Source organism: Ixodes scapularis, unplaced genomic scaffold (assembly GCF_016920785.2).
Source record: "Ixodes scapularis isolate PalLabHiFi unplaced genomic scaffold, ASM1692078v2 PGA_scaffold1__304_contigs__length_218370807, whole genome shotgun sequence".
Classification (NCBI taxonomy): domain Eukaryota; kingdom Metazoa; phylum Arthropoda; class Arachnida; order Ixodida; family Ixodidae; genus Ixodes; species Ixodes scapularis.
In genome coordinates this window covers 52,177,330-52,189,917 of record NW_024609846.1, presented here as the reverse complement: position 1 = coordinate 52,189,917, position 12,588 = coordinate 52,177,330, and the positions used below count along the sequence as shown (strand labels likewise).

The following is a 12,588-nucleotide window of genomic DNA, read 5'->3' as shown; positions in this document are numbered from 1 at the left end:
AGATAGGGACATCCCAATGTAAGACATCTGCCTGTCATCATATGTGTGTAAATGTCTTAGCGCGAAGAACATTTATGTGCTTATGAAACATTATCGTTTTATTTTATGTAGGATCTGATATTGCGCCAGTTTCTTTAGGGTTTCAACAATAAAACTGCGTGATTGTTTGGTGCTTGAACTAATGCTAATGCAATTAACGCTTTACAGCAGATGATACCGCCAACTATATTGTTCGCGCGCCTTCATTAACAGTCGATTGCCCCTTGCTACCTTAAGCTCTCTTAAATCTTATTTCCACGTGCCCAAATAGCGAATTAGGTCCGTGTCCTCTTATAGACCACTAGTTGTTTGACTTACCTCATGCGATGCCAAGTTATATAGAAACTGAGTCGAAAACGCAAGACCTCAAGCGTGAGTGACTATAATAATAATTCCCAACGTTACAGGATATTTTGTCGTTTTTCGGGGTCTTTTAGAAGCAAATGATTCAAATATGCGGGTGAATGAACCGTACTAATCGAATGGGAAGTAAAATTTTAAAGCCGCCGAAAAACAACACTTGACTGAGCCAAGAGTCCAGGTCAACTGAATATTGGTTTTTTAGGCTCATGCATCTCAGTATTTGGATCAATAACGCCTAGATACTGATGGACTCGCTGTATACACCACCCGACGTGGAATTTAAACTGACCAAGTGCAGGGTTGCGGATACTTTGAGCCGATCTTCGTACCACTTTGCTTGCCCAAAGACGTGACGACATTCACTTACTGCGGTTCTGTGTTCTGGAAAGCGTAAGAACATCAATAATAAAAAAATAAAAAAACTCAATAATCTTGCGTAAAAAAAAAAGCTCATTTTAGTTTGTCTTAGGACGCAGCTGTTAGTACAGAGTGTTAACGGTTTCACGAAGATGACGACAATCTAGTGCCAAAAACTCAGGAGTCTGACATTCGTGGCTTAGAATGACTGTCCCGCCATTCAGTGCTCATGCCGAACTCCCTGGTTAGAACGTTTTAAAATACAGTTGTCGTAGTACCGTTACCGTCTCCGCTGTATCTGAACCAGAACCGGAACCTACTGCGAAGACGTGTCAGCCAACCGTGATCTCGCGATTTTGTTTCCCTGCGACGCTGTAAAAGACAACTGTTATCCTGGTTACACGGGCACTCTTAACCACAGTTAAAAATCCCTTAAAGAAAAAAAAAATTTTTTAGCAGTCTAGTTAAAACACGAGTGTCAAAAAACGAATTTTACGGAAAAAAGATATTTGAAGCAATATTGACGGCGCGAGATTTATTTTGAGTTCTGCGCGCAAAGTCCATGACGTCATGGAATGGTCACACACCCTTTCCACCTCAAAGTGATGGCCAGGCCGTTCCAGCTTTTCTCCTCGCGCCCGAAATGCCGAGAGAAAACAAGTGGAAACGAGGTGACCACGGACTAAATGGCGTCTCGCGCCGTCAATATCGCTAATTTTTTTTTTTTGCCTACAATTTTTTTTTTATTTGCGTTTCCCAACCAGACTTTTTAAAATATTTATTTTTTCAGGGGCCCTTTAAAGGGATACTGAACCGAAATTTGAATTTCGCAAAATAAGGCTCTAGAAGCGTTGAACGGGACTCTACGAACTCCGAAACATTGCTCGTAGATCGATATCTCAAACGGATGGCCGCACTTTTCGAAAAGAAGGGCGCGATCAAGCGAGGCCTCTGACATCACTGTCCTCCGGGAGAATTTGAGAATGAGGGGGAGCGGCCTCGCTTCTCTCCTCCTCGCTTCGGTTCACCAGCTCGACACGGGACGTAGTGAGGAGGAGAGGGAATAAGAATCGTGACGTCCCTTGCCTTGTCGGCCTCGTCGGCCGGGTTCAGTCGGGCGCTTCTTTTCTAAAAATATGGCGATCCGTTTGAGATATCACTGTATGAGTGATGTTTTTGGGTTTTGCATCGTCCCGCCTATCTGTCCAGCCTTGTTTTGTGAGTTCGAAATTTCGGTTCAGTATCCCTTTAAGGGGGATTGAGGTCACACTTAACTGTGGATAAGGGTGCCCGCGTAACAGTATATAAAACGTTTCTTCGCAGTAGGTTCTTTGTCTAGTTCCGGCACTGATATAATGGTTACAGTAATACAGATGCACGTGTTATGGTAAGCTGTATAGACTATTTACTATAAATGTCCCTGAGGTAGGAATATGATCATTTTAGGAGACATGCTTAGTGCTTAAAGGGATACTGAACCAAACATTGCAGTGTCATAATAAGTGGTGCATGATCTTTCCACGAACGAGCAGCCGTCGGTGTGCGCGAGCACACGCAACGAAATTGACGTCATAGGCCCCCACTCACACTTAAAGGTCCGTTCACACTCTTGCAACCGAGTACGACCGAGAGAGACCAAACCGGTTTTTAAGCCTCTTGCGATCTCTTAGGACCAGCTCCGCTCAGCGCATCCGGTCCCAAGAAGTCTTTCTTGGTCGTACTCGGTTGCAAGAGTGTGAACGCGCCTTAAGATGACAGTAAAACGCATGCATATCCGGGCAAAAAAAAAAGAATAAGGACAGGTTTTTTATCCCCAAAAGTAGAAGCTACGTGCTTGTTAGACCAATCAATCGCCTACTTTTTTACACTAGACCCCACTATGGAGATGAAGCCTGTCTTTATTCTCATTTTCCCCGGAGCCCATACATTCCACTGTCATGTTAAGCGTGAACGGGGGACTATGACGTCAATTTCGTTGCGCGTGCTCGCCCAACACCGACGGCTGCTGGCTCTTGGAAACATCGTAAGCCACTCATTATCGAGACTGGAATGCTTGGTTCAGCATTCCCTTAAACGGATTTTCTCTATATTCTTTTATCGCAAAAATAAATTATAAGTGCCTAACAATTCGCTTAGCTGCTTTTGACTATCAAAACGGTTGACACCTCGAGTTTTTATACAAAAGGTTTCAACACTCGGGCTCATTTTTAAGGCAGTGTGGTGTAAATAATGAAAACAAGAATAGCTGTTTTTTTTAATCCAAAAATGTATTAAAAAAAAACCAGAACGGGAGACTCTTTTTTCTTTTTTAAATACTTAGTTTTGTCAGAATGTATTTATATCAATTTTGAAACTATACTTTAGAATGAGACTAACATATGTTACCGGGCGTAACTTGTAGGTTAGCAGTGTCGTCGTCCTACAGAGTGTTCTTGAGCGCTACTCAATCTTCATAAGAGCCATGTAAAAAAAGTAAGCCATTGAGCGGAGCAGATTAAAACTTTTTTACAACGTTATCTTAAGGTGGTGCATTTATTAAACTCGAGATTCGTGACTATTTAAACACTAGTTTCGGGAAAAAATATATAGAAGAAAAATCTTAATATTCCTCTGCACAGGGAGAAAAGCGAAAGCAACCATATTTAGTTCACCCTGCTGCTCGCAGATGGCACCCCTCACGGTCCTATCTGCTGGATCTGCTTTAGAGTGCTCACCTCGAAGAAGATTTTTTTTCTTCTCTCACATGGTGCCATCTGTGAACGGCAGCGCCAGCTAGACGATATGATTCCGTTTCTTTTGTTCTTTTACTTATTATTTTTTTTTGCGAAGGAATAAAACGTTTTTCTTTTCTTGCGTTCTCTGTTTTTTTTTTGTTTTTTTTTTGTTCACAGGACATTGTACCGAAATTTCTGCATAATAAATGCGCCCTCCGAAAAGAGACACCTTTATTGAAAGTTTTTAATTGCACTGCGTTTATTGGCTTATTTATACGACTGAATAGTGTTCGAGCAACACCGTGTAGAGATGCGCACTGTCTCTAGTTAAGCCTTAATGTATATATTTTTGTTGCTGGTGTCGCCATGTCTCCTGATTGTTGGTGTTTTGTTTGTAGGAGGGGCCCCCCGAAACGCTGGCGTTACAGGTAGCCCTTGACAGCAATGTAAATAGCTATCTAGCGTACGCTTCGGTTTTCGAGGAGGTGAGTCGGATCGCCAGCCTCTTTCTTCTCTGTCTTGCGCGCTGTGTTCGCTCTCTCACGGGGCGGCACCTCCGCTCCTCACTGAGCTCGGTAACGGATACACGCCCAGCCATCCGCAACGCAAGGCTATGCGCGACCCAGGTTTATTCGTTACCATGTCTTTCCTCTCTTTGTCAGCGGAAAAAAAAAAAACCTATAACTTCAAATAAACACCCGTTATCAGCTGTGGCAGAACCTTGCGTTGGGTGTACATCAGTTGTCATGTTTTTTTTTAAATATAATATAAAAAGAAACAAAAAAAAAAACTCTATCCGTTACCGAGTTTAACGTAAGGGGGGCCCTCACTTGAAACATTTGTGTTTTATATTTATTTAATTGTACAAAATGACACTGCTCATTTTTTTTCTTCTTTACATTCAGGTTTTTTTTATTATTAAGCGTTACGTGCGTTTTTGCATTGTTTCTATAATGCTAAAGCACTTTAGTAGAAAACAAAAAAAAAATCTTGGAATTTGGAGAATTTAATATTTTTGTTGTGATTTTTCAACTCTTTCAAATTCAGACACTGCGAGATGGCACGGGCAAATAATTTAATAACAAAAGCGCAAATGATATAAAACATTATAAGGCAACACAGAAATTGGAATAGACGATAACGATAAAAAATAAAAGCGAATGTCTGGTTATACAGCTTATGACAAACTTTTGTCACATGGTTAACTGTTTTAAGGCAACTTTTGAGATGCAGAAAAAAAAAAGAGGATACGATAAAGGCAATTAAGCAACAGAAGAAAAAGAAAATAAAACACATATAAGCGAGGGCTAGAAAAAAAAATAGCACCCTTTTCTTTCACTGAGATGGCATAGAGAACTAGAGAAAAAGAACCCGAGAACGAGGTTTTATAAAAGAAAGTAGACATTGATAGAGGTCATCATAGACATGTAAAACTCATATATTCCTCTCCAAAAGACGCATTTTGAGATATTTTTAGGTATCAAAGCTCCTTAACAAACAAAAGCGTGGTGAGCCGCTCGTTAATCTAAATGTCGAGTTTCTGGCCACGCGTCGCAATAAAAAGAAAAGTAAGCAACGAAAAGGGAAGGAGAAGCGTTCTTGCTCGCACGCGACAGGACCTGTTTCTCTGTGTGTGTGTGTGTTTGTGTTGCTGCCTGGCGCGCATGTTGCCTGCACGCCGCAGTCTGTGTAGTCTGCTGATAGATCACGATGCATTATTGCCGTGGCATGATTTCGGCACGCATGCGTAGTCTGATCTCTCTTGCCTTTGTCCGCTTTCTGGAGAGCGGGCGCCGGCTGTTGTGCCACCGACGTCGCGAACCGCATTGTCGGCCTTCTGTCGTTTCTTTTTTTCTTCGGCTAAGGGTAGCGGTTTTAGACGGCGGCCATCTTACGGACGATGTTTGTAAGCCGTGTTTAAGAAAACGGTCCTTAACTAAAGTAAGTTTAGATTTATTTCGCTTTATTGTAGTTTTCCCGCTGAGACAAAACAATGTTGTTTCCATATTGCTAACTTTGTAAAAAGAAAAGAAAAAAAGAGGAAAAGAGATGAGCTCATAACAATTACTCTTGTGTAGAAATATCTTACATCTTAAGTTTTCTCTCACATCCAAGGGCGCAAGTCTTTGCGATGAGTGCCGCTTTTTTTGAGGCGTTTCTTTTTATTCTCTAGACGTAATTACCCAAGATTGCTCAATGCAGTTTGAAGCGGTAATTTTCCTATATTATATTTTTATTTTATTTTATGCTTCGTAACTTTAACACTTCTTTCAACCATCATGAAATCAAGGAAGGTTTAGCGAGCGAGGCACCGCCTAAGTCCAATTACGAACCCCCCGAAAGAACGCAAGAATTAAGATACAGCGCGTCTTCAAGATGGCTACGGTATGGCTAAAGGCGTATAAGAGGACTTTTCAGTAGAGGTCACGGCGACGGCCGCGTTACAAATATACCCATCAGCCACAATGTCAAACAGTGTCGTTTGTAGGTGGCTGTTCTTATTTCAGGTGTCAGCCTGAAAGGCAAAGGCTGGTTCACAGACTCACACAGCGCAGCTTTAAAGGGAAGCTACGGAGCTTCTTGAAAAAAATGAGTTAGAAGTGAATTCTAGTGTATTTTTACCCCGTGAACCCGAATACCCAAACCATTTGCTGCGTAAGTATTGTTAAACGCGAGAAAAACTCGAAAGACAGTCGCTGTCCGTGACGTCATCGACGGCTCTTTTGGCTGCCCAAGGCTAGGGGGGCGGGGCTTCAGCCCTATTTTGAAATTGCTCTTGTGGCTCTCCGGCGCGTCGCATTGAAATATAATTTTGATATCTGTTATTCTAAAGGCCAAATTAACGCAATGCATACGTTTTTTCTCAAATGTAGAAGTGCCCCATCTTCCCTTTAAGTGAGAATCAGCGCTGATGCAGCCCCCAATCGAACCTGATGCAGCGCTCTGTGTCAGCTCTGTATCAGAAACGTCAGGGCTGTTTCCAGCGCTGTTGCGATTGGTTCCCTCTGATATCTATCAAACGATAAGATTACGTTCACATTGAGATGGACATCCCTTATTTAATATTATTATTTTTTTTTTGTTATTATTGTTATTATTGTTATTATTTGGAGAGGGGCTATTGTCGGTTTTTCCTGCCACGAAGATCCCGGTGCTCGCCACGTCCAATCTTTCTTATGTGTTTATGCTGAAGCTTAAAAAACTCAGTTCGTGCCTTATTACGCCTCCCGCTTCGTGATCGGCTCTTCGGAGTCCTTGTCGGCTAATGCAGCACTTTCATTGGCCGGAAGCGAAGGCGAGTTGTTCGGAACACTCTTCGCCCTGCGTTCCCTCGAGTTTCAGTTACTACAGGATATTCTATGATGAAGTTGCTTTGCCGTCCACATTATTCGCGAAATTTTCTCTCTTTTTATTATATGAAATTAGAAATTTATTCGGTATTTATTTTCTGTCCGCATGACGGGGAAGAAATTACTCGAAGCAAAGATACGCAAACGCCGAGCAGCGTCGGATATATGAGAAATGAACACTCCCTCGGTCAGTGTTCTGAGATGGACTCGGACCTGGTTGAAGCCGCCGTCGCGCTGCTAGTGCTAATGCATCGTTCGCAAGAGACAGTCAGGAGGCACTTTCTGCTTTCCTTGTAAGGACAGTCCTGCGACGTTGGCCGCACAAAAACTGCCTTCAGCAGTACTTCGAAACTTACATACGTAGGAAGCAAACGCGTGCTTCGAGCATGCTTCGGGCGTCACGGCAGATAACTCTGAGGTCGTGTTCGCAGCGAAGACCGTGTCTTTTGTTCGACGTACGGTCGGGGTGACTGCCGCTTAATAAAAGGGTTAGGTCACGATCCTTGAACGTGTAGGGTATTCTTGAAATGGAATTCTCACGGGCTACTTAGTATATATACATACACGACGGTTCGCGATTTTCAGAGCTTTATATAGAAATCGCAATAATCAGTTTACGAACGTTGTTCATTTTCGTGCCGGCAACTGTCCCGTTCTAAATACGGCCCCCACGCTCGGCCACGCTCGCCTCGCCGCGGTGCGATCGCTCAGTCTCACGATGGTCTCGGCTACTCCCCCCCCCCCCCCCCCCCCTCAACCTATAAACTCTTTCCCTTGCAAACGCCACGAGGTGGTGATCCAGTCTTCGACCGAAGCTGACGCTGAAAAGTACGGTACTCGGTGCACTAGGGAGTTTTAGGGAACCGTTATCGGACATCCGATGCGATCTGCGCATGCGCTGCCACACACGGCTCCCATACGCGCACATTATACCGGAGGCCTTATCGTACTCTATCGGATGTGCAAGAACGGTTCCCTAACACTCTATTCACGACGACCCCCCCCCCCCCCCCCCCCCCCCTTTGTCGATGCGGACAGCACTGCTGTTGCGCGAATCAGACGCCCTTAATTAGCAGATGGCCGCCGTAAATTGGGATTTTGGGTTTTTCTTTTTTTTTCATATCTGACTTTTTGCTCGGATGGGTTTGTTCAGTGAAGTTTTTATATCATTAAAATAAGGATAAAACACTCCTTAAGGAAAAAGAAAAAAAAAAGAAGGCGAGTTAGATGTGATTTTTAGAATATTTCTTACCCGTGAATCTGAATACCTCGTTCGTTTTCTCCGAAGAAGTAACTAAACGCGAGAAAGCGCGAACAAAACTTCGACCAGACGTGACGTCACATTCGGATCTTTGGGCCGCCAAGCGCGTGTCGCTTGTGTGGGCAGCGCGAGCAATAGCAAGCTTGCCAGGTATTGGGCGGGAGATCTAACTATAGGGGGCGCTTTATCGAGCTTGTTGGTCCCCACAGCCCGGTGTTTACTAACGCAGCATAACAAAGAAATTGAACCTCGCCTAGCACGGTCTTGGCAAGAGCGCTCCGCTCTGACATCTGCTTTGGTCGCACGAAGAGTAGCCTTCGAATCGTCATCTTCGATTTCTCGGATCGAAAACAAACAAGGAAATGCGGTTTGTTGTCCCCACAGCTGAAGCGTACTGCGAGAGGCTCGACTGTTCGATCTCCTCCTCAGTATTCCCCCGCACGGACACCAATCGCGTCGTCTCTTGCTAACCTTTCTGAAAATAGCGAGATCGCGCGTGCATAGCTTTGTTAGGCGCTGAAGATGCGCGAGAGCGTATAGACTGTTCCATTAGGGTCATAGCAGAGAGGGTAAAAGAGAAAAACAAATGCACTCCCCCTCTCCCCCGCAAGCCGTCCGCTCCGCCGAGTGGGCTGTAGCTAGCGTCCGGCTGGCGTGCAAACTCTGTTTAAATTAATCGCGTCATTTTGGAACTTTCAAGCGCAGATGCGCAGATTTTAGGATGCCAGTTATCGTGTAATACTATGCTAGATAAAACGACTCACAGGGTCAAATTGCACTGTTACCTGCGTGCAAATAAAAAACAAAAATAGGGAAAACTGTGTCAGATTGGCCGGTCTCTTTGGCGAAAAGAAAATCCGGTTGCTGTACCTTTTTTACTATACAAAAGTTCGTACTGGTGTAGGCCTTTAGCGACCATGAGTGGAAGTCTGAAATAATAAATAAAAACGCGCTGTCCTGCCGCAATACACGCAGTAGTTGAGGGTAGTATTGCCGGCTGACTCAACTGCTATTTAAGTAACGGAAAAAAGATATGCTAGTTTATCATTTAGCAAAATAAAACAACAGAGAGCTATAGGCGGATTTTGGAGTAGCCACAACTATTCTAAGAACGCGAACCACTTCACAGCGGCAGCCACGAGCGAGAGTTCGGTGTTCGGTAGAGCCCGCCGATACAGCCCAAAGATGGAGAACGGCAACCTCCCGGTTTGTCGTCTGCTAGCGGAGTCGGCGGCGCGCCCTCTCTCTCGTTTTACCCCGCCGAACCCGCTGAACTTCCCGGATGTCTGGAGAGGGCGCTGCGGTCGAACAAAATGGTGCCGCCCAGAGAGCGCTAAATGGAATGGTCTATATTGCCTTAACTCATAATTTGACGTCACGCCCCGGGAAGGAGGAGGGGCTTCAGTGGTAGTTTGAAAATTAATTTCTGCAGCCCCCATGCATCAAATTGAAAAAGAATTTCGATATTCGTGATCCTGGAGGCCCAATCAAGACGATTTAAGTGTTACAGAGCCGCTTCAGTTTCCCTTTAATGTAGTTCGTCGGCCCCATCTACGCAAAACTACAGCTTGATACGCTTAGGAACGGACTTGTGTTGTCCCTTCAAACAGCCATCGATCACTTTGACTCACTATGTATAACTCTAGGTTAAATAAATGAGAAAAAAATGAATGAAAAAACTGACTAGGTGGCGCTAGCTGCCGCCCGATTCAGCCTCATTCATCCATCCATTCATCCCAGCGAACTTCCGGTTCATAAAAATAATGAACAAAAATAATAACGAATAACACGGCTGCTTGAAACGTCGATAAAACATTTAACCACTAATTTTCCAGGTGAACGGCAAAAGAACCAAGAGGTGCGAGATCTGTTTAAATTTTTCGAATGTTCTTGTCATCTAACATGTCTCCTCCAAAACGTTAAATCGTACAAACGAGAGCCCTCTCTAAATCTCCAACTTTGTTGTCCGTGTAGCATTTATGCTTTCTAGGACTGCTTACAGAAGCAAGCTTGACAGGCTTGCAACGACGGAGCGACCGCGAGTCGCTAGAGACGGAAGCAGCGCGGTTCATGTATATAAAAAGTAAACGCGTCGGCCATAGCTGTGTGCATGGCTGCTGAGCGCGTGTTGATGTCGAGCTTCCACAGTTCTTTTGCAACGTGCATTCCACGCCTTCAAGATTGCCAGTCTTAACAGCCTATTAATGTGAACTCGTTCAGAGCATGCGCTCTAAACATTGCCTTCTAATATGGCGTCCAAGGAATACCCCCTATTAACGGCGAGTTGTTTTGGTCGCGCACTCGTATTGTTCCTTCTGGTGACGTCATTACTTTGCGGACAAGAAGGTCGATGGTTTTCGTAATGAGCATGGTGGAGGCTTGAAATCATAGCGCTTTGAAACCGACACTGCCACAACCGTCGAAGTTGAAGTTTCTCCAATACTCTTATTTCCGTCGATGAGGAATCCTTTGCTGACGTCATGATCAGCACTCGGCCAATCGTCGAAGGCCAACCACAGCGACGCTTTCGATCGCGCAGTCGCCATCATCTCATTGCCCTTTGATCTCGCACGTGCCCAAGGCATGCACGTGCGAGATCGTCGCGGACGACGGCGAGTTTGTCCGTGGCGTTCTCGTCGTCGTCGCTGTAGGTGGTCGCGAGCGGGTAAACGTCCAAAAGAATAGACGCTTTCAGGCAGCTGTGCATGGGCGCCGCCATAACCGACCTTCAGTTTGTGTTCCCTCTTATTCCGTTCGCTCCACTTCATCATTACCACGGCAGGAGAGGTAATTGCTATTTTAGATTCTACCGTGTCCTTCTCCCCAGCATAGGCCCTTGTGGAAACTCGTCAACGCCCGCTTCAGTGGCTCGGCATCTCGGTGAGGCAAGAGAAGGGCGGCTATAGCGGCTCAATTTGGCGCGCGCTGAAAGACAACTTGTTTGATAACAATCACTCTCATCGCTGCCGCGATTAGTGTAGAAACCTCCGACGAAGCGAGCGATGTCGTAGACGTCATCGTCTTGAAACCCCGTGCTCGAAACGCGGAAAGTAAACTGGGTAAACGTGGAAGCTAAGGCACGAGACGCCCAGAGAGCCAAGTCTGCGAGGGCGTGCAAGGGAAGCCGAGCGTTGGAAGGATGACGTCACCGACCCAACGAACACCATAATGAGCATGTTTCAAGCGCAATAGGGAGTATTCACTGGCGGCCATATTCGTGTGCGCTGCTGCTAAGCGCGTGCTGACGGCGAGCTTCCACAGTCCTTTTGGAGCGTGCATTTAGCACCATCAAGGTTGCCGGTCTTAGGAGGCTACTTATGTGAGGTCGTTCTGAGCATGCGCTCTAAACATCGCCCTCAAATATGGCGTCCAGTGAATACCTCCTATAAATGCAACTAACTGAAAAAAAAAGATTTTCTTCTTTTTTTGGAAAGCTGTAACCGCTCATTCACACTGGAAGCGGATCGGTGTTCGCAAAGCGGTTGCGAACGCGGTTGTATAAAGATCCAGTACAATTGCACGCGCACCTGATGTCATCGAGTGCGCGTGCAATTGTACTGGATCTTTATACGACCGCGTTCGCAACCGCTTTGCGAACGCGGATCCGCCTCCAGTGTGAATGAGCGGTAAGAGCACCTTGTAGCCGTTTCCGCACCAGCTTTGTTTAAAGAGTAAAGCTATACGCACTCCGGAGTGCGCTTCGCGCGGAAATGGCTATACGCACTCCTCCGAGAGATCATGCCGCTCGGGCCACCCTTTCCGAACGGCGCGTGAATCACTGGGGCGCTCGTTAACACAGCCCCCCGCCTGCGTTCACGCCGCTTCGCGGCGACAGTATCGGCTGCTAATTACAAAGCGTAACCAGTACACGCCGCTTCGCGGCGTCCAGCCGGCAATCCAAGCCCCGCTGTCCCCGATCGCACCTCCGGAAAGGGAGTCCGATACCATTTAGTTCTGCGAAGTTTCTCGACAACATTCGATTTTTTTTAATTTTTTTTTTTTTTTTTTATTGTTCAGCGCAAAAAAGGAAATGTCGTAAATATCGCCAAATGTCTCGACAAAACAAAATGTTCGAGGAAAAAAAAAAAAAGTAGGCCCACCAAGGATCGAACCCGCGTCTACGTGCGTATGAGGCGGACACCCTAACCCCTATGCCATGGCACCGCTTAGGAAACTCGTTGTGTCCACTCTTTTTATACGAGAAACGCGGAGTGCGTATAGCCATTTCCGTCCGAAGCGCACTCCGGAGTGCGTATAGCTTTACTCTTGTTTAAAACTAAGTACTTACGCCATTCACTAAAGAAAGGAAGAGAAGTTATGGCGCAATCTACTTCCGCGGCGGTTATCACCGTTTCCTTTTAACCTGAATTTAGTTTTCGGATTAATATTTTTTCTGTGTGTTCCTTTATGCGTGTTTTATATTTATTGTCACGATTATTTAACGTAAATCAGCGCACGGAAAAACTAAGTCTCATAATTGCAGTAATAAATTAAGCCAAAATTT

The 12,588-nt window shown here is 45.2% G+C and overlaps 1 protein-coding gene across 14 annotated transcripts in view; it reads left to right on the top strand.

Annotated features, from left to right (window-relative positions):
- Window positions 1–12,588, top strand: part of LOC8038614 (RNA-binding protein Musashi homolog Rbp6) — a 632,232-nt gene that overhangs the window by 281,596 nt on the left and 338,048 nt on the right. For 7 of the 14 annotated variants that reach the window (XM_042290737.1, XM_042290735.1, XM_042290734.1 and 4 more), the window contains exon 6: window positions 3,872–3,958. The exons of the other annotated variants lie outside the window; for them this stretch is intronic. In XM_042290737.1, coding sequence (XP_042146671.1) covers window positions 3,872–3,958 — 87 coding nt within the window. The remainder of the gene's footprint in view (window positions 1–3,871; window positions 3,959–12,588) is intronic. 14 annotated transcript variants of the gene reach the window in all.